At 36.9% G+C, this 27,928-nt stretch overlaps 1 protein-coding gene across 1 annotated transcript in view; it reads left to right on the plus strand.

Moving 5' to 3' along the window:
- Positions 1-27,928, plus strand: part of CSN6 (COP9 signalosome subunit 6) — a 143,455-nt gene that overhangs the window by 11,796 nt on the left and 103,731 nt on the right. Inside the window, exon 3 of the mRNA XM_090401653.1 lies at positions 12,020-12,108. Within this exon, the coding sequence (XP_090257779.1) occupies positions 12,020-12,108 (89 nt within the window). The remainder of the gene's footprint in view (positions 1-12,019; positions 12,109-27,928) is intronic.

Here is a 27,928-nt window from a genome sequence, read left to right on the forward strand (position 1 = left end):
TCCCTTGCCCCTCTTCCTCCTATTCACAAGGCTTTGCAATTTACATTCTCTCAATCTGTCCTCATACTCCACATTACAAAAACCACTGACAACCTTTGTCACTCTTCTCTGTATCCTTTTCAACATATTCTCATCACCATGAAAACCTAGTGACCAGATCAATGCATAATAATAATCCATATGAGGCCTGATCAAGGTCTTTGCAGCCTTCTTCAAGTTTTCCAGTAATTCTTTCCCACATGAAATCATCTAGATGTTGTCTTTGAGACATTATAAGACATCCAAGTTTGAAACTTTATTCTTTCACGAAAAGAGCATCCTTCAAAGACAATTCATTTAGTGAAGCCTTTTGCCATTTTTCATGATTTGAAGATTTGATTGTATACTTGCTTTCTACTCAAAAGCATGAGTTATACAAATTGCCACAATCTGCTTTTTCTGAATTCGCAGCTGTACTCTTCAAGTTTCTTTTTGCCCATCCATGGTACTAGTGTACTATGGGTTGCTAATCTGTTGTGGATGAGTTTCCCTATTTAAAAAAAAAAAATGTGGTGAGTATTTTTGGCATGAAAAGTGGCTGGGCAGGTCCAAGCTTTATGGAAAAAATGATGTGTAGAATTACAGAGCAGGGACTATAATAAATTAAGGAGACAGATCAGTGACTTGCATTGCTTGATCAGTTGAAGAGGAGAGAAATCAACAATACCCTGGATTTGTCTGACGTCAGTTACTTATGGCACTGTCAGATTGTATTCCTAAGGTTAGGAGGATAAATAAAGTAGGAATGAAATTAGTGATTCATAGAATTATGCGGGAGCTTCTAAGATAGACGATGCTAAGTAGGAGATATATAGAACCCGGTACTTCTCTGCTGACAAGTACTGAGTTTTACTTGGCTGAAGCAGCAAAGTAAAGCCCTACAGAATTCTACAGTTTATCTTTCTAGTAGAAAAAAGGATGAATATAGAGAACTGATTTTAGTTGTTGAAGATGAAATATGGGTCATGTGTAGAAGATGTGTATTTTTGGCATGAAAAGTGGCTGGGCAGGTCCAAGCTTTATGGAAAAAATGATGTGTAGAATTACAGAGCAGGGACTATAATAAATTAAGGAGACAGATCAGTGACTTGCATTGCTTGATCAGTTGAAGAGGAGAGAAATCAACAATACCCTGGATTTGTCTGACGTCAGTTACTTATGGCACTGTCAGATTGTATTCCTAAGGTTAGGAGGATAAATAAAGTAGGAATGAAATTAGTGATTCATAGAATTATGCGGGAGCTTCTAAGATAGACGATGCTAAGTAGGAGATATATAGAACCCGGTACTTCTCTGCTGACAAGTACTGAGTTTTACTTGGCTGAAGCAGCAAAGTAAAGCCCTACAGAATTCTACAGTTTATCTTTCTAGTAGAAAAAAGGATGAATATAGAGAACTGATTTTAGTTGTTGAAGATGAAATATGGGTCATGTGTAGAAGATGTGATGGAAATATTCAATAAATATTTCATGTAGAAGTAGTGTTGAATAACAGCAGGAAGAACAGAGGACTGACAGGTTAATAATGGAAAGTATTAGAATTTTATTAAGGCTGTGGGAGACTGGATGGGATATAACTGTGTATATTAAGGTAATGCACAAAAGAGTTGGCAGTGCCCTTGACGTGATTGTTCAGTAGAAGTTTGGCAGTAAGAACAGTCCCAGAATAGTGGAAAGAAGATAAAATAATATCACTGCACAATGAAGAATCCAAGTCACCAGTTTCCTTATGTAGGCCAATGTGTATATCATGTGTAGTGGTGAAGGTGTTGGAGGGGAGTTAGAATGGAAATCTTAATCGGAGGTCTAGCAACTTCAGCAACTTTCTTACATTTTATAATAGGTGACTAGCTTATTTGACAGAGGAGGTGTGTAGTGATTTTTCTGAATTTTGCTGAAGCATTTGATATTATGAACAGCTGAAAGAACCATTAAAGTTGGTCAGATGAGTGTTGATGCACTGACTATAAATAAAAACAAAACATGATTGAATCTGATGCAATATGGAAATGCAAAGGAAAGTACAACAAGCCAGCCCAGATCTCATTTATGACTTATTTTAACGATATTACAATACCAAAACCAACTAATTATAAAAATGATATTTATTAACTGGCTCATATTTTTCTGGACTTCAAACCAGTATCTTCAGAGCACATATGTTACAATTAACATGTAATAATGAGCAAGTGAAACAATTCAAATTGTAATGGACATAAGATCTAAAGTCCTAATTTAGCACCCTCTTATTGTTGTAAAAAAGAAGTATTGCAGCTATGTAGGAGTTGATCTAAAAATAACAGTCTCCCAGATTTTTGTCAAATTAATGCAACCATATTGATTGCGCAAGATACTGGAGGAACATATGACCATATTTCTACGATAAAAGCCAAGAGGCTATTTTTTTCCGGTGGCGTAAATTAAGTTAAGGGGATAAATCCCTCATTATTTTAAAACCGGATACGAAACTCGGAGATCGAAATCTAAGAGTTTCATGCCGAAGAACTATTGGCGAGTCCAAGCGTAAGTCAACATCTGGTAGTACAACACTAGGGCAACTCGGAGCAAAGGTGGAGCAAGCTCCATCACTATTCTTAATATTTTCTCATAATGTAAAACGCAGCTGGTAGGAGATGTATTACTGTTTTACATTACAAGGAGAGGTCACTACCCAGACCGGTTTCGACCTTTATTGAGGTCTCATCAGTGAGTAGGTAGACCTGGATAATACCAAGGTTTAAGTGAACCGAACTTACATACCTTTACTATACGAATTGCCAGAAAGTGAAATTTCGATCTTCGAGTTTCGTATCCGGTTTTAAAATAATGAGGGATTTATTATCCCCTTAACTTAATATGACCATATTTATTATATATAACTTATGTATAGTTTCTTTCTTCATATTATAGTTATTATTCCCTGTATAATTCACCTATCAAATTTAAGCTGTTCTTATTTATAATGCATCCTAACTTGTTGTAAATAATGTTGTACCACTTACTCACTACTGTACCACTTGTGTTTGGATACGGAATAAATAAACCATATTGTTCATGTTAGGAGAATGCTTCATAGCCATGGCTGACTCTAAAAATAATCTTTCTGACTTGTAATGAATTCTGTAAAGCACATTTGTTTTTCTTCCATCTACATTCACTACCATTCTCATGGCAGTCCAGACTTGCCATAAGAATGGTAGCGAATATATTTTTTTATGTTCTCCAAGGCAGATGTTAACAGATCTTCCTGTCTGTCCATAGCAGGTTAAGTCACAGTCATGTGGAACTTCATACATTCCAGGATATGCCAGGGGATGAAGTTTATCTTTAGGAGATCAGATTAGAGTTGCTAATTTAACATATGGTGCAAAGGTTATATTTTATTAGTACTTTGGCTATCTGTTTAGATGTACCTTGGACATAGGGAATATGAATAGTGGTGTTTTGTTCTTGTGTATTTGAGGAGGGGAGAGAAAGAGGTCCATGTAGTATTTTATCTATGTTATAGGAGCTGTGGCCATTAGCCTGGAAAGTATGGCAAAGATATTTAAGTTGCATCATTAGAACAAATCACTCAGACTGTGTGTAAGTGTTTTAAGAATGCCATACTGTTGGCTGGATGATGTGATTGCTTATGTAGATATCTTTTGTGTGTTGGTTTTCTATAAATGGAAAAAAATAGTGAACCATCTGAATGCTGGGTGATTAATGTGTCAGGAAAAGGCAAACAGTTATTAGATTCTTTTTTGTACAGTGAAGTGAATTTTGGGGTGTTAACTGTTCAGGTAGGTAGGTTACAAAAGAATCCAAGATTTCTTGTTCATGGGACCAAATTGCAAACACATCAACAAAGCATAACCATGCCAAGGACCTGTTTGTAGCCGTTATGGTAAGTATTTTGCTTTCAGAGTGTTTCATGTAAAAGTAGTTAGCTTGGGGGGGGGGCGCATAGCAGTACCATTAGGCTGTTTGTAGATTTTTCGTTGCCATGTGAAGTAAACTGCATGCATAGTAAATTTGAATGATTTGAAGATATCAGGGGAGAAATTAGACTTTATTAATTCTAGTGTCTGTTAATGGTACATTAGTAAATAATGACATTGCATTGAAATTAACCATCATGTCTGTACTTTTAAGGTTGTGATTTTTAACTAGTGATTCAAAATGGACAGAATTTTATTTTTTATAAAAGTAGAGGAGTTCTTTATCTCAAATGTGCTCTATAGAAGTCATTACAGGTCAGAAAGATTATTTTTAGAGTCAGCTATGGCTATGAAGCATTCTTCTAACATGAAACAAGTGTGGTTGCATTAATTTGCCAAAAATTTGTGAGACTGTTATGTTAAGATCAACTCCTACACAGCTGTAATACTTATTTTTTTACAACAATTAGAAGGCACCAAATTAGAACTTTAGATCTGTTACAGTTTGAATTGCTTCACTTACTCATTGTTGTGTGTTAGTATAATGTATGCTCTGAATATGTTGGTTTGAAATCCAGCAAAACATAAACCAGTTAATAAAGATCTTTTTTATAATTTAGTTGGTTTGGTGTTGTAATACCATTAAGTTATGAATAATATTCATCACCTAAGATTGTCTATTAGATTGATGATCTGACACGAAGACACTTTGTTTATCCAGGTGGTCTAGCTTGAAGACTACCTGGATAAACAAGGTCCACATACCCAACTGATTGGGATTGGATCAACAAGTTGGCTGCCAAAAGAAGTATCGTAAAATTAAAATCAGCAAGAAACATGTCAATAGGAATGCAGATATTTGTACTTTGTTTTCCTGGGAAGCTAGACTTCCTTTGAAAGAAGATGGAGCGATACTGTTGTGACATTCTTGGTCATTATGCTGGAAATATTGCCACCAAGCACAGAGAGAGAAACAGATATACTGCGGAATGAGGTTGTAAAGGCAGTAAAACATTTGAAAGCCATGAAAGTCCAGGAATGATGAGATTGTTGGAGAGATGGTGAGGTGATCATAGATGAATGGCATGGGATGAAACCAAACCACAATAAAGGACGAGCAATTCTAATACAAACATTGTTCTTTAATTTATATATCAGTGATATAGAATTTGAGAAGAGATATTCAGTTGTTTGCTGATAATTCTAAATTAGGAAGAGCAATGTTAGGAAGTTCTGATGCGATATTGTTATAAAAGGATTTGAATAGGTTGATGCTTTGGACTCAAGAATGGAAATGTCACTTCATTGTTGCTAAGTGTAAAGTTATATACCTTGTCCAGAGAAGATGGAATGAGGTTTATCATACTGGAGGAAATGAGTGATCTTGTTGGATGGCGAACTGAAGTTCAGAGGGGACACATGTTGGAAAAGTTATAAAGTTACACAGAAAATTTTATAATGTGAAGAACCTTGATAAGTAGGGACAAGGAGGCGATATACAGTAGAACTAAGGCCACAGTAGAACTCTGTTCAGGCCACATTTGAATTTCTTTGTACAGATCTGATCAACTTGTTATATGAGCAGAGTGTAGAGACAAATAATTAAGACTATATGAGGGTAGTCTGAAAAGTTCTCGGCCTAACAATGAAAAAACGAATTTATAATTTCCCAATTATTTTTATTTTTCAACATAATCTCCCTTAAGACTAATACATTTATTCCGGCAATGTTCCAGCACCATTATCCCATCCTTGCAGTGGTTCTCAGTAAGATCTGCAAAGAAGTATCATAAATTCCCCTCCACAGCTGCAGTCACCTCTTGATTCAAAGAAAAATGCTGACCAGCGAGGAAGAGTTTTAGTTTTGGGAAGAGATAGAAGTCAGAGGGAGCCATATCTGGGGAAAAGGGGTGGATGTTCCAACAATTCATAGTGTAGATCCCTTAATTTCCCATTGCCAAAACACCTTTGTGGGCAGATGCATTGTCCTGATGAAAGATGATTTTTTTCTTCTGCAAACCTGGTCTTTTCTCACAAATTTTTTAATCTAGTCTGGTTAAAAGATCGGAATAAAATTCACCAGTTATTGTTTTGCCCTTTTCAAGATAATTAATAAACAAAATGCCTTTAGCATCCCCAAAACACCAATGCCATGACCTTTCCTTCTGATGAAACTGACTTTGTCTTCTTTGGCACTGAACAACTTGCTTCTGTCCACTGTTTTGACTGCTGTTTGGATTCTGGTGTGTAATGGTGAATCCAAGTCTCATCCATAGTAATAAATCGACGCACAAAATCAGTTTCATTCTTGTTAAAATGCTCCAAGCACTGTTCAGAGATGTTAATGTGAGTGTGTTTTTGATCTGCTGTGAGCAAGCTTGGCACCCATCTTGTGCAAAGCTTTTTCATTTGCAATTCTTCATGCAAAATATTATTATTATTATTCAGGCCTGCATAGAGTCAAAAGACTCATCGTGGGAGGTTCTTCATAAGAACATAGTCTGTCAAGACTCATGAGAGTCTTGACAGAGACTTATAGGAGTCGCTTCCTCACTTCCTTCACTTATAAGAGTCTGTCAAGACTCTTATAAGCAATTCCATATATCCTACACATTCTTTTGAAATGCCTATGGTCTTAGCAATTTCATGCACTTTGACTCGCTGGTCATCCAATACCATATTGTGCACTTGATCAGTGATTTTTGGTGTTGTACGGCCACGTTTAAACTCAGCAGCCCATTTCTTAATTGTCGAAAATGAAAGAGAAGAGTGTCCATATACCTTTATGAACTTAGAATGAATTTCTTTTGGCGTTAAACTTTCTTTTACAAAGAATTTTATAACCGCACGATACTCAATTTTATCCATTTCAAGGGATACAGATTACACTTGCTTCAGAACAGCTGTATAAAACAAACTGCTTGATAGAATGACTTGCAGTTTCACTTGGATGCTTATGACAGATATACCAACTTAGAAAAAAAAATCTTGCCGATAGTGTTGCCATCTATGGTCAAGGCCGAGAACTTTTCAGACCACCCTCATATAAAGACTCTGAAATGAATATGAGGACAGATTAAGGGAATATGATCTGCAGTTCCTGGTAAATAGGATGACGAGGAGGAGAAGTAATATGATTAAGATATACAAGTAAACATATAAAACTGGGTTTAATCTGTTAGAGATATGTACAAGAGATATAGCACCAATTTTACTGTTGGCTTCGTTTGGGCACACAAAAAGCAACAAAAACAGCTTAAAAACAGAAACAAGCTAAAGTATTAGGTTAAAACATAACTGAATGCTAAATATTATCAAAATTCAAATGAAACATTACATCAGATGCATGGAGCATGTATGTTAGCAGTCATTGTTATACAGATGTGGTGGGTGATCTTATGAGTGTTTTCCAGATGTCACCAAGGACCATTCCCTGTTTCTGTTAAGACTGCCTCTTGAACGGATCACTACTGCAGCTTCTTTGACGTTACGGGTATGAAAGTCTTCTTCTAAGTACGGCATAGTACTTTTATCGCATTCAATGTTGTGATTGGTATTAGAAAAATGGAGAGCTAAACTGGAATTGTCTTCTCTGTTGTTGTTGACATCCCCAATGTGTTTTTTTCTTATCTCTGAACTTCTAGATGTTTGTTCTATGTAATTTAAACCGCAAGAGCAGGGGATGTTGTATACTCCAGGATGTTTATAGAAAGCAATCTTGTCCTTAGGTGACCGTAACAAGTTTGCGAACTGTCTTTATTGGTTTGAGGTCACTCAGATCTCGTGAGGTCTTAGCAGGTTTGCAATTTTCTGTGAAACTGTGCCAGCAAAAGGAATTGAAATGGAAGACCTGTAGTTAGTTTCTTGGGTTTGCTGTAGTGAGGGGTTGGAGAAAAGAATCTTATTTATCAATTTTTTCAGATAACTATTGTTTATTAAAGTTTTGATGATGAGATCTAATTCGTCTATTAAAACTTTGTCATCTCTTATGATACAAACTGCCCTGTTTTTTAGTATATGAATAGTACTCAACTTTTGTGAAATATGACGTGATGAAGAAAAAGTAGGTAGTGGCCAGTGTGGGTCGGCTTGTGGTAAATCTTTAAATGAATATTGCCATCTTTAAATGAAATGGTAATTTTCTTTCCCTTTCAAGTTCTAAGGTAAACTTGATTTTTTGATGAAACAAGTTTATTGTAGTTAGGAAATCAAATAGATCTGTTTCACTATGTTTCCATGTGATGAAAATGTCATCGACGTATCTCCACCATACTGATGGTTTTGGATCCATATGTGAAAAGATGTCTTTTTCAAATCTTTCCATAAATAAGTCCACACACATAGGAGATAGAGGACTACCCATCGCATGACCTGATAGTTGTTTATAAATTTTTACATTCCATTTGAAGTAATTTGAATTGAGGCAATGTCTATAAAGTTGAGCAATGTCTTGAGGAAATAGATTGTCTATGATAGTTATGACTTCATTTACTGGGACATTGGTAAACAAAGACACTACATCTAGGCTAGCAAGAATGTCTGAGAAGTGATATGATTAAGATATAATTTGGTGCAAGGAGCAGTCAGATATACAGGAAAATTATTGTACAGAGTAATAATAATAATGAGAAAGAGAGGTTGTCCCTGGAAACTCTGGGAAGATCATATGAGTAAGGAAGTGAAAAGCAACTCTTTTGCATAGTGAGTGGTGAATGAGTGGAATATATTGCTGGGTGTGTAGGGAATGCTCTAATGCCGAATGTTTTCAAGGTAAGGCACAATAGCTGTTGAGGCCTGTGAATGTTTGACTGCTCGCGATGAGTCTTTGGATTCTATGGAGTCTTGGAAGTAATATTTAAAAAATGATCTAATTACAACCTGGAAAAAAAGATATATATTATTATTATTACATGACACCTCCAAGGACTTATCACATGAGGGTACTCTACTTCATTAAATTCACTATCAGTGCTATCTACTGCCCATCATCACCAACAACAGTATTTTTTGTGTGTAAATTGTGTGTTCTGAAGGCCGATTTTCTGTACGTGGGATGAAAAACCTGAGTTTCCAGGAGTAAAAAACCCTGCTATCCCTTTATGAGATCAGCTGACTCGCCTTCAGTTGAAAAAGTCCATATATTTCCTGATATGTACCCCCAAGGGGTTTTCCTTATACAGATATACATACTGTGTGTGTATATATAATAATTTCAGATCATTTTGCACATAAAAAATCAGATTAGTAATGATATAATCAATTATAGATCTTGTTCTTGATCTCTGAAAAATTAATTTGAATAAGAAAAACATAAAAAATAACAACAAGAAAACAGTCCCTAGAATTCTTCACAAAAATGCAATAAAAAAAAATAAACTAATGCCCTAACCTTCCCCTTTATATGAGAATTATCTGAAAGAATAGACAATACACTACTAAATATAACATTAAGGCCACATTTAAACCACCAATGAAAATACAAAGTATATACTAACTCTTGTAAAGATCCTTTTTCTTCCCTTGTCCACTCAGGTGTATTCCATATCTGTTGCACCTGTAATATACCCTACATAGTCAAAACAGGCTGTACTATCCCAAAAATAGAAGAACACAAATGACACATTGAATACTTTCATCACAGAAAAGCAGGTTTTTCTGATCATGTACTTGAAGCATGCCACCAGATTGACCAGAAAGGCACGTAGACCTTAAAACATGGAAGCCTGTGAAATGTTTATCAACCAACTAAATCTCAACAAAAACAATGACATGAAAGCCCCAAGGATTTGGATGACTCACCTACAACCCATATGACACCTGGAAAAAGAAGAATATCCCTAATTGTGAATACCATAGGAAAAGAAATTTAATTGGATAACAACACAGCAATTCTCAAGTAGCAAACAGAAATTTAAAGTAACAGGACTTTAAGAAACAAATAACTGCTGATTGATGTAGTTTTACTAAGAAATTGTTTTATTGTATTTTATTATGTTTTTTTTTTCCATCAGAGGTCATGATGTGGTCAGTGGTTGACCAAGCAACTATTCTCAGCCCACTGTAGTATGTACCAAGTATCAAAATAACTTCTAATCTGTTGCATCTATATGTATTCCTGACTATCTTGATAAAAAGGTTGAGACATCAAATTTTATTTTAATTAAAGTAAGTTCTTCAACACAGTCAAGTGTCTTCATAATTATTCATAATAATTCCTTAACAATCTATTAGTTTTAAATAGATTGTTAAGGAATTATTATGAACAAAACATTTACTTTCATTGTTTTAAAATATATGAATAGTTTCCTATAATTTCCATATGTTTATTGTATAATATTTTCTCATATTTCCCTTAATCATTATCATTAATAAATTCCTGATATGTACCCTCAGGGAAAGGTACAGGATATAATGTAATAACACTACATGAAAACATTACTTCATGGGTAAATGCCTACTGACAATCTTCTTCCAAATTAATCTGTTATTTGTCAACTCCAGTATTATCAGATATTATCAGATCTTATATTTCAGTCTTCTAAGGCATTTCTTACTGTATCAGTCCATCTAGATCTTTGTCATCCTATGGATCTTTTCCCTCCTAATATCCTCGTTTTTAATTTGATGCTGCGTTTGATGCCATCTCTTCACTCCTCTAATCTTTCTCAGAATTCATATCTGTGCTTCTGGTCTTTGAGCCTCCATAGCTCAGTCAGTATAGACGAAGTTTGGAAAGACCTGGGTTTGATTCCCATCCATGACATGAGGAACCTTTATCTGGTCTCTTTTGATTAAGGGTGAGTTAGCTGGTCTCATACGGAGGTAGAGGTTTTTTCCATCCAGAAATTCGGGTTTTTAATCCCCCAGAACAGGCAAACCGACCTTGTGAACACATGCATTTACAGACATAGGACACACCGGGAGGCATAGGGCTAACCACCTTATCCTTGAGTTACAGATGAGGTTGTGAAGTCCAAGAATACTTGGAAAGGTTGTGGGCACTTAAGTGCTTGTTAGGACCACTGATAGGATAGAATAGGTCTCTGGTCTTTGAGCAGTATTTTATTTCTAATCCAGCTCTCTGATTCATAAGTTTAAACTGGTTTGAATACTGTCTTGTATTTTCCTTTAAATATAAATGATGATATAATCACTACTAGAGGTATCACCAGAAATGGTGCTATTGAATCATGTTTTTTCATTATCTAGGGAACATCTTTTCATATGTATGTGCATATGGAGGAGTGAAATTTTAGTTAATACTGCTTTCTAGATGAAATGTTGATAATTACCACTGTTAATTAAGCTAATATATATTGTCCAGGGGCGAATGCTGGTCTTGAAATTCACACTTGCTCTTGTTATCATTCAGGAAGTGAGAGGTGTGATTGAAGTCTGATTAGTGGAATAATGAATTACTGACTTTAAAACTATATATTTAGAAATTTATGTACATTTAATCATACAAATACAACATTTATTTTACAAATGATATTCTATCTTTTTCAATTTAGCTACTTGAATAAAAATTCTACCCTACGGTTCTTCTTTATGAACTGGTCAATAACATCGTCATAAAAAGTTGGTTGTAACTTAATTTTCCCAAGCAACACACACACACTTGTAAAGGCTGGCTGAAGCTCACTGGCTAGAGGTACTTTGACTGTGTATAGCCTGTGTTTAAGATGACGTGAAGGGAGCGGAAATGGCTATTTGCGCGCATGAAATCACAGTGCTGCAGTGAGGACCTGGAAGCTCACACAACCTAGCAAGCCAATGTAGCTTTGACTAGACGAGCAAGCATCAGCCTTCGATACACAACACAAAGCTCAATTATTGCCACGCAAGCTTAAGACGTCTTCTGTCTACAAAAATAAAAGCCTAAATGGAATGCTTATAAATGCATGTATTTATTAACAAATAAATATTATTTCTTTCTCAAGTAATGAGCTTGCACAGCAAGCATAGCAAGCCTGGAGAATTGGCTCCTGATATTGTCTTCTTCATTATTTATTTTCAGACCATACTGTTATTCTGGTATCATTGTTTTCTTTGCAGTTAAACAGGTTTTCAGTGAATTGGACTTCTTGGGTTGGTACACAACAGGAGATGTTCCTAGTGAATCTGATATTAAAGTTCACAAACAGGTAATACTATTTTTTTATTATTGATCACAATTTAAAAGTTTTTTTTTGCAGGATATTAACACAGAATGCACTAAAGAAGAAGGAAAATATTTACTAATAAATGATTAGCAGAAATTCAATTTATTTATTTGTTGATTAAATTCAAATTTTGCAAGTTTGTGTATGGGTCATTCCATGTGAAATCATTAAATTGAAGTTGCATAATTTTGTTGATTTTATTTGATTACACTATCCTTTGGGCGAAAGAAAATTTTTACATTTTTGCTGCATTCTCTTAATTGTGGCACCCATTCTTTATTTGTCCCCCTACCTCCATGTGAGGCATCTGTTTGTGGTGGAGGAGACCTCCCAAGATGGTACTGACACTTTTCATTCTTCCTCTTTTTCTTTGCTTTTCTTCACGTATTCTTCCTACTTCTCCTGAATCTTTTTTATTATCCTATCTTTCAGACTACCATCACTGGAATCCAACACTCTTGTTGCCATGTTTTCCATGCAGTGCGACCCGTGAACATCCAGAAAGGGGGGGGGGGATCCTGGTAGTCTTGTACTTGGGCCTCTGCTTCGGCATAATGGGGGTATCCTGGATGGCCAGGCCTGATCATTCGACTAGTGGGCTTGCCTGCAAGGGTCAAGAGCATTGCAGTAAGTCTCCTTCCCCATGGTTTGGACAGGGTCCAAGGCTTGCTGTGGTACTTGTTTGTCATCTGGGATAGCCCACTCATTTCACTCCTGAGCACAGCCATTGCTTGGGAACTCTGGTGCTGAAGCATGAATCCTTCATCCTCAATTGTTTAAGGAGCCCTAACAAAGCTCCAACCAAGTATTGATACCATTCGAAATAAAAGACATGATACCAGTATAAATGCACCAGTTTTTCTAATCATCTATGCTACAGGTGAAAAGCCGATGTCACCCATCTTCATTCAAAAGGGCTTGCAGGTTCTCCCATAATGGTGAAGAAAGTACATTATGCCGATGTCCTTGTGGAAACATCATGTCAACAACATTCTGAAAATTTACTTAGAGCAACATCAGTGGTTGGAATACCAATAAAACACTCAATTCCTGTAGAGGAGTGATTTCAGTGGGATTTCCTAGCTGTCTCTGATGAGGAGATATGTTCAGAGCTGTAAGATCAGGGGCAACAGGTATGAGGCCATCATGATCTGTAGGGATGGTCGCCTGATTCCAACCAGAAACATCATTCTTACATTTGATGCGCCTAAGTCTCTGATATCTGTTAAAGCATGATATCCCAGTTGTCCTGTTTGATTGCACATCCCTAATCTGTTAAGATGCTTCAAATGCCAGAAATATGGACATGCCCATACTGCCTATCGTCATTCTGCCACCTGTGCCCGATGTGGTAGTAAAGAGCATGATAACTACGGTGACCATATGTCCTTTATTTAAGAAGACAGTCTTTTATTTCACTACTCTGTCCTTTAGATTTTTGTTTTTTTTCTAAAATGGCCATTTTGTCCTTTTTTTTGTGAATTGAAATAGTACTGTATTTTTCGATAGATAACGTGCACGTTATCTATACAAAAAAGTCTAAATTCGTTAAAAATTAACATGCGCGATATACATTTGAAAGGTATGAGAGGTAAATCAAATGTAATAACAAAACTAAGGTAGAAGTATTACTTAATATTTATTGAACATTGCACTGTTCAGATCCAAAAAATTCTTCATCAGACTCAATATTGAAAGAATCAATTGCATTAAAAATTTCATTTGGTATTTCTTCAGCTTCATAAAAATTGTTACTGTACACCACTGCATTCCCTTGGGCTTTAATGAAACCATTTCTAACACAATTTTCACTTACAGCAACCCAACTTTCTACAATCCATGTAACTATATCTTTATATGACGTTCTTTTCATCTGCCCTGTTTTGTTATATTCATGGATGCCATTCATCATCCAGTCTTCCTACTTAGCCTGCAAATTGTCTTTGAATGGTTTATTTACTGCAAGATCAAGAGGTTGGAGTTTTTTTGTTAAAACACGTGGAATGACGGCCAATTTGGAATACTTACAATTGTTTTAACTTCTGCTGTCTTGTGTGCCCTACAGAAATCCAACGCTAACAAAGATTTTGAGTTGAAAAATGCCATTTTTCTCTTTCGCCACACATTCTCCAACCAAAATTTCATAACCTTGGAATTTATCCAACCTTTATCATTAGCAGTAACAATAATATCTTTGGAATCACAACCTTTTGGAAGTCTTTCTTTTGAAAATCACCATCGGTGGCGGTTTGGAACCATCTGCAGTTACGCAGAGAACAGTAAAGTTAGACCTTTTGTGCCCTTTTGCTACATAATAAACGTAGCAACTGAAACCTCTTTTGCTCCCTTCAGATTCACAGTCCTAGAACTAAGCATGTCAAAACTTACGGGAACCTCATCCATATTCCCAAAGTGACAGCATCAACCCCACATAAGTTTTCTTTCAGAAACAAACAAAATTTAGCTACTTTCGCTTCCCAGTCGCACTGCAGATTTTGTCCAACACTAGTGGAGGAGCGCACACTTAAATTGTTTCTCTTCATAAATCCAAAAACCAAAATGGGTAGGCCTTGAAATCCTTTATATTATTGTTTTGCGCAATTCTTTTTGATTCCTGCAACACATGGACAGTAGATATTCTCATACCTTTAGCTCTTTCACTAACAACCCAATCAAACAGTTTTTTTTCTGTGATTGGCCACAAGCCAATCATAGCCAATCTAAACCTCATAGCACATTTCCTCGTACGTAAACATTTCAGGACTGTTTCAGCCTTTCACCATTCACTAACACTACTTTCTCCAACACTGAACAATCTTCCAGCTTCACGATTCTCTTTTTCCTTTGCTACTTCTACCGCTTCAAGCTTGAACTGCACTCTGTACGATTTTCTCCGAGAAGTACTTCTGTCTTCCATGGGTAATTCAGATCTAATAACAAAATATAAACAAATAATGATTTACTTTATGAAATATTTTAAAACAGGATGTACGGAATAATCTACCACTGCTACTAGAAACACGTGCTTTTAAAGAATTCCTCTGTCCTCTGTCTGTACTTCCTAACTCTACAGCTAGTTAGCGCATGCGCTTTATCTATACATCAAAAGGAGTGATGAAAATGTTGGGGATACACTTTATACATTAGGTGCGGGTTATCTATTGAAAAATATGGTAATTTGAATATTGGCACACAGCCGATAGAAACATGAAACTGTTTTCACCGGCCTTGCTAGCGGCACGGCATATATGGTTGCGTTGTTGATGTGCGTGTGTACATATTGTACTTGACTGTATGTGTGTAGTGTAGAAGCATATTTAATGTGTGAAATTATGTGAAACAAATAAACGCAACCTGCTTTTTTTTTTATTATGAAACAATTTCTGATTTGTTCTTTATTTTCTCTAAAAACAAATATGGTCACCATAATGATAACCAATCTTGCTCTGCCAAGAAAGCTAAATGTGTAAACTGTCAGGGAGATCCACCAGTGTACTCCTATGCATGTCAGAACTGGAAAGATGAGAAAGAAATACAAAAAATAAAAACAGAACATATATCAGGAGGCAAGAAGAAAGTTAGCCACCACCACACCTGTTCTGAGATCCTCTTATTCTAAGAAGGTGATAGTAAAGAAAATGTCAACAGCAACTCACTCACGTCTATTCCATTCACCATATCTGAACTTTGATTGTGAATGTTTCTCTGTTGAGCGTATCAATCACACAATGTACAGCCCCTCTCTGAAAATGGTACCATTTGATGAGAATGCACGTGTGAAAAAGTTATGGCAAGATTATTACTTGAAGAGAAACCACCAGACCCTTCCACAGAAAAAAATGGATACTTCAGTATCCATTGAAAGCAATTTGAACTTACATCTTGATTTTGATGCATCTGATGATGCATCGGATATTTTTCCAAAGGAAGAGATGTACACTGGTTGTCCATACTTCCCAAAATCTTATGAGAAATATAAACCCGATAAGGGCAAATCCTCAACTTCCTGGAAATCAGAAAATCTGCAAAGTGTAAACAATAGGAAATTGTTTAAGCCTCATAGATTTTAGGTAAATTTTTACAATTTTAGAAATTTTCCCAAATTTTTATAAAAATTTAGGAAAATTTTTACCATGGAACTGCCATGGGTTTTACCAGAATATTGATGATATCAAGCACTTGTTGCGCCAACACAAGCCTTTTTGTTTCTGTCTACAGGAAACTCATTTAAAATCCAGTGAGGATCTTACCATTAGGAATATCACTTATGTATGCAAGGACAGAACTGGAGATGGCTCTGCACATGGTAGAGTAGCTATCTCATGGGCAGTCAGATTCCATTTCATCATGTTCAACTTAATACTGGTCTGGAAGTGGTGGTGATTTGCTTATCTGTGGGGTATCTAATCACAGTATGCTCAATATATTTACCACCAGCTTCTGAACTAAATGAAACAGAACTCGATAATCTCATAATGCAGCTGCTTCATCCCATATTCATAATGAGTGACTTTAATGGATATACTACCTGTGGGATAGTACCACAAATAGATGAAGTTGTATCATTCAGTGAATGCTTGACAACCATGGCCTTCCCTTATTAATAATGGAGCAAATACCTTTTCCACAGCCTACCTGCTTTTATTTTCAGTTGATCTTATAATATGCTCCCCTGCCTTTTTTCAACTGCTCACAAGGGATGTTGATGAAAACATATATGCAGGCGATCATTTTTCTCTTATCAGTACTATGTCTTCACAGGAACCATGTCCTCCAATCTTGGATGCCCATGTGGAAAATTGACCAGGCCGACTGGAATATATTTCCCATCTTGTGAAATTTAATACTGAAACTGTCAAAGCAGTGAAGCATGTAACAGATTGTATTGTCCACAACTGTAACAATTCCAAAAACATTATCAAGATTTTCACTCTATCCAAAGCTTTGGTGGAACCAAGAATGTCAGGCAGCCAACAAAGATAAAGACAGAGCATGGGATATATTTCATAGATACTTTAGCACAACAAAATTAATAGCATTTAAACATACTCATGCCAAAGCATGTTATGTGAGATGCCAGAATCAAAAACAATCCTGGATCCAATTTACATCATCGATTAATCAAACAACCAGTGCAGAAACTGTCTGGGATAAAATCTGGAAGATAGATATGGAACACACCAGCTGTCTACTTTGAAACATAATGGATGTATGATTGCTAATCCCAAAGCCATTGCAGACACTTTGGGCAAAACTTTGCCATCATCTGAGCAACAGTCTCATATCCTCCTGAATTTTTAATATCGAAAGAGCATCAAAAAAAACAATGAAGCTTCTATACCAAGGACATAGAGCCATACAATTAGCCATTTCTTAAAGAGGAACTCAAAAGAGCCCTTTTGCTATCCCACCCTCCCGTAGTTGGCCCTGATGACATCCATTATGAGATGATAAAACACTTATCTTCTATGGATCTTCTTCGCTTACTATACAACAGAATATTTACAGAGGAAGAGTTTCCGGACTTTTGGCATAAGTCAGTTGTCATTGCTATCCCAAAACCAGGCAAGGATCCAACCCAGGCCAACAACTATTGTTCCATTGTTCTGACTAGCTGTTTTTGTAAAGCTTGAAAAAAAATGGTAAATGCAGAGCTTCTCATGTCATTGATTTCACAATTTACTGTCACTCCTCCTCCTTTCCAACAAACAGTCTGGCTTTTGTAGACACTGGTCAACCTTGCACCATTTAGTCCATTTAGAAACATGTATAAGAGATGCTTTCTTGAAATGAGAACATGGAGAAATGTAGGACCTATTTAATCCTTGGACTGAGGGGGGGGGTACTTTCCTGTTTTTTTTTTTTTTTTAGAACTTTCTCTCCAGCCCCAGGTGGTGGCACGTTATCTCGACCCATATAATCAAGAAGAAGGGGTTCCTCAAGGCTCTGTCTTAAGTGTGAGCCTCTTTGCTGTTAAAGTGAACTCATTTACTTGAACAGCTTCCTCCCACAGTAGGCTATGGCTTATCTTTATGTCGAAGATTTCACAATTTACTGTCACTCCTGCAATATTTTTGAGTCATGGAAAAACAACTTTAAGAAACAGTCTGTCATGTCTCTTCTTGGGGTCTTTGTCATGGTTCAGTTTATCTGCTGAAAAAAAACCCATGTTGGATGTTTATTTTCCACTTTATTAGACTATAATAAATTTAGTTTAATCCTTTATCCAAGTGTAAGCAAACAAAGTTTGTGCCTGAAGTATCTTCAGGACTGAGGCAACTCGTAGTAAAGGTGGACCAAGCTCTCATCATTCCTTGTCTCAGTATCTCCCATAATGCAAAGCACATCTCTTTGCGGACACGTATAATGATATGCATTAAGGGAAGGGCCACTACCCAGACTGGTTTCGACCTTTATTGAGATCTCATCAGTGGGAGCCAGACCCAGAGGTGGTGATACTAAGGCAGAAGCAATGGAGAGGTCATATTTACCTATACGAGTTGCCAAAAGGTGTACCACCTTATTATTAAATTACCCTGGATTTAGAGAAAGATGTTGGAAGTTTATTTTCCACTTGGTTAGACTATAATAAATTTAGTTTAATCCTTTATCCAAGTGTAAGGAAACAAAGTTTTTGTGTCTGAAGTATCTTCGGGACTGAGGCAACTCGTAGTAAAGGCGGACCAAGCTCTCATCACTCCTTGTCTTGGTATCTCTCATCTGCCTCAGTTTATTGAGGTCTTGTCAGTGGGAGCCAGATCCAGAAGTGGTGATACTAAGTGACAATTGACATTAATGTCTTTAGGGGTGAAGCAAGATGCTTTTCATATTTCCCACTATCTATTGCGGCTACAGTGAGGGTAGCATTTATGAGCAGTTTGCTCGTCCCGGATGGGCATGGAGATTATGCATCACTACAGGAAGTTAAAATGGCTTTTGGTCTTTTATATTTGAATATATCTGTTGCCTCGTATGCTACAGCTTGCTGAACTAGATCATTGGGGTATATGGACGTCTTTAGGAAGAACTTAGTTGCTAAAGATTGTAGAAAAGAGAACATGTAAGGAATATTTGTATCTTGATGAAGTTGATTGTTTCTAACATACCATGGGGCATTCAGAATCATTCTGAAGCACTTTTTTTGATATTGAATGTTGGTATTAGAGGTGTGACTCCAGGCTGGAGAGGCATAGATGATTATAGGACGAATCGTCATCTGATATAACTGCAATTTGATTCTGTTGCTTAGCTTGCTCTTGAAAGTTTATTTTTCACTAGGTTAGACAATGATTAATTTAGTTTAATCCTTTATCCCAGTGAGAGCAAACAAAGTTTGCACCTGAAAATATCTTCAGGACTGAATATAGTATTGTACTATCTTACCTGGGTAAGTAGTACAACACCAGGCAACTCGTAGCAAGGTGGAGCAAGCTACCAACACTCCTATCCCAGTATCGCCCATAATGCAAAACACATCTCCTTGTGGATATATATACTGTTATGCATTAAGGGATTGGCCACTACCCGGACTAGTTTTGATATTTATTGAGGTCTCTTCAGTGGGAGCCAGGCCCACAGTTGGAGATACCAGGCAGAAGCAGTAGCAAGGTCATCTTTACTAATAGGAGTTGCCAAAAGGTTTGCCACCTTTTTTTTTTATTAAATTACTCTGGATTTAGAGAAAGATGTTGAAAGTTTCTTTTTCACTAGGTTAGACTATGATAAATTTAGTTTAATCCTTTATCCCAGTGAGAGCAAACAAAGTTTGCACCTGAAAATATCTTCAGGACTGAATATAGTGTTGTACTATCTTACTTAGGTAAGTAGTACAACATTTGCTACGAGTTGCCTGGTGTTGTACTGCTTACCCAGGTAAGATAGTACAACACTATATTCAGTCCTGAAGATATTTTCAGGCACAAACTTTGTGTGCTCTCACTGGGATAAAGGATTAAGCTAAATTTATCATAGTCTAACCTAGTGAAAAATAAACTTTCAACATCTTTCTCTAAATCCAGAGTAATTTAATAAAAAAAAAGGTGGCAAACCTTTAGGACTCCTATAGGTAAAGATGACCTTGCTACTGCTTCTGCCTGGTATCTCTAACTCTGGGCCTGGCTCCCACTGAAGAGACCTCAATAAAGGTCGAAACTAGTCCAGGTAGTAGCCAATCCCTTAATGCATAACAGTATACATATCCACAAGGAGATGTGTTTTGCATTATGGGAGATACTGGGATAGGAGTGTTGGTAGCTTGCTCCACCTTGCTACGAGTTGCCTGGTATTGTACTACTTACCCAGGTAAGATAGTACAACACTATATTCAGTCCTGAAGATATTTTCAGGCACAAACTTTGTTTGCTCTCAGTGGGATAAAGGATTAAACTAAACTTATCATTGCTTAGCTTGCTGTTTCTATTAATTAGCGGATAGATCCGAGGGATGGCTTTAGATGCCTTTGTGCACATAGACTTGATGTGGTGGTTAAAAGTTTGTTTTTTGTCGAGCATCACACCCAGTTATTTTGTTTCTGTCTGCCAGGGAATTTTAGCATTGAATAGTAATAAGTCTCCTGCAAGAGATATTGGCCTTTTCTTGAAGAGAATGGCTGAACATTTTTGGGGATTTACTTCCAAACTCCATTTGGAGAACCATCCCTCCAACTTTAGAAGGTTTTCTTGAAGCTTTCTGGTAGTGAAGTGTGGTAGGAGAGATCTGGTTAATATTGCTGTATTATCTGCATATAGGGCCATGATGGATAACATTGGATTGTGCAGGATATCTGACATGTATATAGAAAATAGCAATGGAGCCAGTAGAGATCCCTGTGGCACTCCAGCCAAGATATGGCGCTGAGATAAGGTAGAACCATTGATCTTGACTTGGATGGATCTGTTTTGTAGATATGATCTGACTAGATGTACCATTTTTAGTGAGATACCGGCTGAGATAAGTTTGTGTAGCAGTCCGAAGTGCTGTAGTTTGTAAAATGCTTTTGATAGATCTAGAAAAACAGCTCCTGTGCATTGCTGCCAGTTATAGCTGGTGGTAATGTATTCCACAATTCTGTGAATTTATAGGGTAGTGCTTTAGTGGTGCCAAAAGCCAAACTGCTCTTTGGGAAGGATGTTTAGTTCATTTACTGATGCTTGAAGTCGTAAGAGGATGACGAATTTACCCAAGTTGAAGATGAGGCTAATTGGACGATAATTGTGGGGGAGGTGTGGGTCCTTAGCTGGTTTATGAATTAGGATTACATCAGCCTGTTTCCTAGATAGAAGGAAAATAGTGAAACCTTAAGATGGCATTAGTGATTATAGTCAGGTGCACTATAGCTCTATGGGGCAGCAATTTGATCACCTTATTTGAGAAACCGTCTGGCCCAGGAGCTTTTTTGTTCTTTAATTTTTTAATAATATCATATATTTCAGCAGGTGATGTGAGTGCAATATGGTCAGCACTGGTATCAGGGAGTTTTAATGAGTGTCTGACTTGTCTGTGGATTTTATATAAGTGATTGAAATCAAAGTTGTCATATAAAGGTTTGCACTGCTTCTCCAGATTCTTTATGGCTTCTGCCTTGTCTACATCTGTATGAACAAGGCTCTGGTCAGAAAATATAGGGGAGAGAGAGAGATCTGTTTTTATTTCTGTTGTTTCTCAGTAGTCCCCAGATAGAGTGATCTTTAGGTGAGATAAAGGCTAACTTTTCATCCCAAACTTGGTCTCTATGAGTTTTGATGCATCTCTCATTGCCCCATTCAATGTATTAAGAACTATTTTGTCCTGAGGTGTGTGAGTGTTGCGAAATCTCTTCCTAGCTCTGTTTTTTTCTCTGATTAGGTCCATAATATCTTCAGGGAAACGACCAGGCTTCAGAACAGATTTGTAGGAGGTGGCTACTGTTATAGCAAACTTAATTTGTTGGGTGAGGCTTGTAACTGCAGATTCCACATCTTCTGTACATATGTGAGGAACAGGTCCAATGTGATCCATAAGTACTTTTGACAATCTATCCCATGATATGCATGAGTGAGAGGGAGGAGACAGGTATTCTTGTTCTCCCAGTTGTAGTAGAATTGGGTTGTGATCCGATGACAGCTCGTTTAGTGATTTTAGGCGTTACTGAAGTTTAATATCTTGTAGGATAGCTATATTCAGGATGTCAGCAGTGCCGTACTGAGATGAGTTGGTTTGGTAGGACCTGCCACAACAGCATAGTTTGATCCTATGTAATTGGAAAGGATGCAGTCATTCTTGTTGGTGGTTCTACAATTCCAGGCAGGGGATTTAAACTCCAAACAGGTGTTTGGAGTTTAAATCCCCAGCAATAATGATGGATTCTCTGACTCCTAAAATGGCATTTAGATCAGAGTGCAGTAGAGTTTTTAAGGGTGGGTTGTAAGCTGAGTAGATTTTCAATCTGCCAGTGGAGCTAGTGAATACTTCCACGCCTGTGATCTCAAGGTTAGTGGTTGGTGGGTTGTTTACAGAATGGTGTTTGATATAATTTTTAATGAAGATGGCAGTGCCACCGCCTCTGTAGTTTAATCTATCATTTCTGCATAAGAGAAAACCCCATATTTTAGAGTTCTCTTGAGGGACTTAGATGTGTCTCACTAATTAGTATAATATCTGGTTGATATCTGTAGGTGAAATCTTGGAGCTCCAGAATTTTGTTTCTTAGGCCATTTTCATTCCATGCAATGATCTGAAGAGATGCTGGAATAAGTTTGTTTTTATTTATTTATGTTTGCTGTGAGGATGGCCTGTGTTTCTCGTAGGAATCTTTTAGTGGAGGTTGCTGAAGGGTTAGACAGGCTGAAGTCTTGTAGCATGTTTTCTAGAGAGGCCATAATAACAGCTGTCAGATTTGTAGGGGCTGTTGGCTGATTTTGTTATGATGTTGATTTATTTGTGCAGGCCACATCAGCATAACTTATCGTTTGCCTTTGGCTTCCACTGTCTTTGAAGGTCACTGACTGTTGCCGCCGAGTCTCCGGCTGTGGAGCGGGGACCTCTGGTGTTCTTTTACTAGAGGAAGAGGATGGTTTAGCTGTCTCCATCCGTCTGTTCTTTGGATGCTGAATACATCCCTTGTAGTTAGCAGGATGAGGGCCACTGCAGTTGGCACATTTAGCCAAGGTGGTTTTCGGCTTTGTGTAGGTGTTAGCGGGGTGGTTCTTAGCACATTTCAGGCATTTATACTCTGCCTTGCAGAGTCTTTGAGCATGGCCAAATTTTTGGCACCTATGGCATTGACCAAAAGATGCCCTTTTTCGGAGTGGCTCTAAGGTGATCCGGAGTCCACAGACTGATGTTAAGTCATAAATATTTTTATAGGCTTTATGGATCTCCACTAAAACCAGAGGCATAGGGGGTTTTGTCTGCTCTAGTCATTAATAGGTGGAAGGTCCTGGTGGTGGAGGTTGGCCTCTATTTCATCTGTAGTTATATCCTCTGTGATACCCCGGAGGACCACCTTCAGATTCTTTTCTGAGCCAAGAGAGAAGGTGTGGTATTGAATATTACTTGAGTCTAGCTCTTTTGTCAATTTCCTATAGTCTGTTACAGTAGCCGGCTGGATTTTGATACCATCATCCATGTTCTTGGCCGAGAGATACTGTATCTATGAGTTTGTCATGGTGGACCTTAAGTGTGTCCATCTTTTCTTAAGAGGGTGCCACCGATTGCCCGGAGGACGATCGGTGGCACCCTCTCTTTCGGGGAGACCGAGGGATCGGAACTGGGAGTATCTTCTTCCATACCGAAATCTATGGGAGGTTCTGCATCAGCGGTTTTGTGCTTCTTGCACGCACGGACCTCTTCAAAGTCTGGGGGAGACTGCAACTGAGTAATGAGCTCCTCACTTATATCGTCCATGTTATCTTCTGTGACTGCAGAGGGTGGGAATGTGTCAAAAAGCTTAACTTTTCCCGGCCAGTTATCACTCAACAGTTTTCCCAGTCTGAGGAATTCATTATAAACCTCCTCGAAAATGGTCTCATTCAGAGGTTTTGCCATGGTAAAGATTTGTTCTAGCAAATTACAATAATTCTATGGATTTTAGGGAATCCACTTCAAATCCTGTAGACACACACACACTGGTATCTACCAGCAGAACGATAAGATATAATTTAGTATGCCCTGTAAATAGGCTTAGAGGATGGTTTCTGATGGAACTAAAGATTTTGAAAATAAAGTATTTACTCACCTAAAACTTACAAAAACTTTGCGTAGTCAAAATGCTTTATCAACACATGCTAACATAATTCTCATCACTAAAGCATAAATCGCTAAAAACATTATCAATCAAATTCGCAATTCACCATCAATAACACACAAAACTAACACGCGAGCTGCCATCTTGAATCTTCATGATACTAAGGCAGAAGCAATGGAGAGGTCATATTTACCTATATGAGTTGCCAAAAGGTGTACCACCTTATTATTAAATTACTCTGGATTTAGAGAAAGATGTTGGAAGTTTATTTTCCACTTGGTTAGCTATAATAAATTTAGTTTAATCCTTTATCCAAGTGTAAGCGAACAAAGTTTGTGCCTGAAGTATCTTCAGGACTGAGGCAACTCATAGTAAAGGTGGACCAAGCTCTCATCACTCCTTATCTCAGTATCTCCCATCTTCCTCAGTCCTGAAGTAAAACACTTGACCAAAGACTAGAGACCACAGATATGAGAGTTCTGAGAAAGATTAGAGGCGTGAACAGATGGCATCAATGGCAGTATCATATTAAAAACAAGGATATTAGGAATGAACTTGATTGTCAGCATCCAGGAATGCATTAGCAGAGCTAATCTCAGGTGGTATGGTCACTTAAACAGAATGGGCGAGGAAAGATTAGCAAAACAAGTGTTCTCTGCCAGGTTGGCAGGAAAACGACCCAGAGAAAGACCAAGATATAGGTGGATTGATACGGTACAAAGTCCTTAGACAATAGAAATATAAGATCTGATAATGTTGAAATCTTGTTGGAAGTAACAGACTGATTTGGAGGAAAATTGTAGATAGGAAGTTAGTAATGATATAAATTTTTCATGTAGTACTATCATATTCTGTACATGCTTTGAGGGTACATGTCAGGAATTTGATGATGATGATAAGCACTAGCAGTCTAGTCAGTGTAGGGACAGAAGAGAGGAAGTTGCTCTTGCTAGGCTCTGCATAGGCCACAGTCATCTCACACATTCCTATTTACTGAGGGTTGATGATCCACCTATGTGTGGAAAATGCAGTACTCATCTTAACATTAGTCATATTCTGGTGGAGTGCGAGTGCTTCACATAAGAGAGAAATTACATTTTTACTTATCTGGCTTGGCCAGATAAGTAAAAATCACTCAGCTAGATGTTATCAGGCTTAGACAGATTGCATGACATTTTTAGAATTTTAAAAAACATTAATTTATTCAAAGACATTTGATTATGGATTTGTATATATGTAGATGCTGCATTGTAAATACTAAACTTTGTACATATATTTTACACTATTCGCTATTTTATCTTCTTGTAATGATTTATTTATTTACTTGCCAACATCCTCTCTACTGCTATAACTCTCTGTCCTCCTGCTGCAGTATGACCTTTGCTGTCCTTGCGCCATAAAATCCCAAATCAATCAATCAATCTTTTTATTTGGCAGAATCATGTCTTATTTCCAGATTATCCACTTTTTAATTTTTACTGCCATTTTAATGCTCACAGTGTGTACTTTTTGATTTCTTAATTTGCATTTGCAGACAAACAAATTTTTTTTCATGATGGTGGCTATCTGTTTTTGTGGTCCCAGTGCTCTTTTACTGTGCAGACTCTAGGCTGAATCCACAAATATGATTTATCATTCATTTATCTATCTAGCAGAATATGTATGTTCAAAATCATATTCAAGTGATTTCAGGCATACATCAGAAAAATTTAAAACAGTTGACTTAAAAAAGTTATGTGACAGTTGATTTAAAAAATCAACTGTCACATAACTATAAAACATAATTATGTGGCTATAAAACAAAATTGGTCCCCTTCTGTTATTTTTGTCCCTTTGACCTAGACAGCTTTTTTTTTTCCTTTTTTTTTCTCCCGAAAATGAAGCAAAGTGCAATTTTTTTTTTTTACTGCATCATTCAGTGTATTTAGTACATTCACCTATCAAGAAGACAACTTTTTTTAGGACCATGAGTGGTGTGCCATGTTGACAATAGCAAAAAAAAAAAAAAAAAAAGCTTAAAAATGAAAAAAATTAACATTTATGTACAGATACCTAAAACATCAAACAGTTAATCAGATATAAGAACTCTCATTTCATATTTCATTATTTATAATTCAATTTTTTTTTCTCACAATTCATTCTTTCATTTTCAATAGAGAATAGCATTGTGATAACTAAAGTGATTAAAATAATATGTCATTGAAGGTTATATAGGCTTGTGTGGTTTTACAATTAGATATGGTAATTTTATCAAGGAAAAGTAAGATATAAACAGAAATTATACAAAACATTAACACTAACTAAGAATTGGGGAGGTTACAAAACTTATGGTAGTACAGACAAGTTTGAATATTCAAACAAAGTTTGCACCTGAAGTACTTTCAGGACTGGGGAAACTCATGGTAAAGGTGGTATAAGTTCTCATCACTCCTTAGTATCTCCCATAATGCAAAGCACATCTTGCAGACATGTATAATGCTATGCATTAAGGGAAGGGCCACTACCCAGATTGCTTTAGACTTTTATTGAGGTCTCATCAGTGAGAGCCAGACCCAGAGGTAGTGATACTAAGGTGGAAGTAATGGAGACGTCATATTTACCTCTACGAGTTGCCAAAGGGTGTCACACCCTATTATTAAAATTCTCTGGATTAGAGATAAGTTTATGGAAGTTTTTTCACTTGGCTATGCTACTAATTATATATCGGCACTTGATGTGCTCTGCATTATGGGACATACTAAGGCAAGTGATGAGAACTTATACTACCTTTACCATGAGTTGTCCCAGTCCTGAAAGTACTTCAGACGCAAACTTTGTTTGCTGACACTTGGATAAAGGATAAAACCCAATATATAATTAGTAGCATAGCCAAGTGAAAGAACTTCCATAAACTTATCTCTAATCCAGAGAATTTTAATAATAGGGTGTGACACCATTTGTCAACTTGTATAGGTAAATATGACTTCTCCATTACTTCCACCTTAGTATCACCACCTCTGGATCTGGTTCCCACTGATGAGACTTCAATAAAGGTCGAAACCGGTCTGGGTAGTGGCCTTTCCCTTTAACACATAGCATTATACATGTCTGCAAGGAGATGTGCTTTGCATTATGGGAGATACTAAGGCAAGTGATTTCCCCAGTCCTGAAAGTACTTAAAGTGCAAACTTTGTTTGCTAACACTTGGATAAAGGATAAAGCCCAATATATAATTAGTAGCATAACCAAGTGAAAAAACTTCCATAAAGTTTGAACACGAGCATCTGTGACTCATTGAACAGCATGCCAATGGAGGGTGACTGAGGATTCAAGATGTTATTTGCCATTTTATTTACTTCGCTCCTCACCTCAGTTTCTTCAGTCTCATGTGTAGCTGTCTTGGTATGAAGCTGTGTTTATACTCAAGTTGACTAAATGTGAAAATGAAGTCTTGTGTTGGTTTTTTGTTACAGAAGCATATCATAAACTTGTTTATTCTAGATTATCTAAATCACAAAGGACTATTGAAAATCTTATTCAATACATTGTTTTTAATGTGGTTTTTTTAACATGTTCAAGCCAGAGAACTCAACCAAGAAA

The sequence above is a fragment of the Typopeltis vanoorti genome, chromosome 12, assembly GCF_054136105.1.
Source record: "Typopeltis vanoorti isolate ZY-2024b chromosome 12, IOZ_Tvanoo_1.0, whole genome shotgun sequence".
NCBI lineage: Eukaryota > Metazoa > Arthropoda > Arachnida > Uropygi > Thelyphonidae > Typopeltis > Typopeltis vanoorti.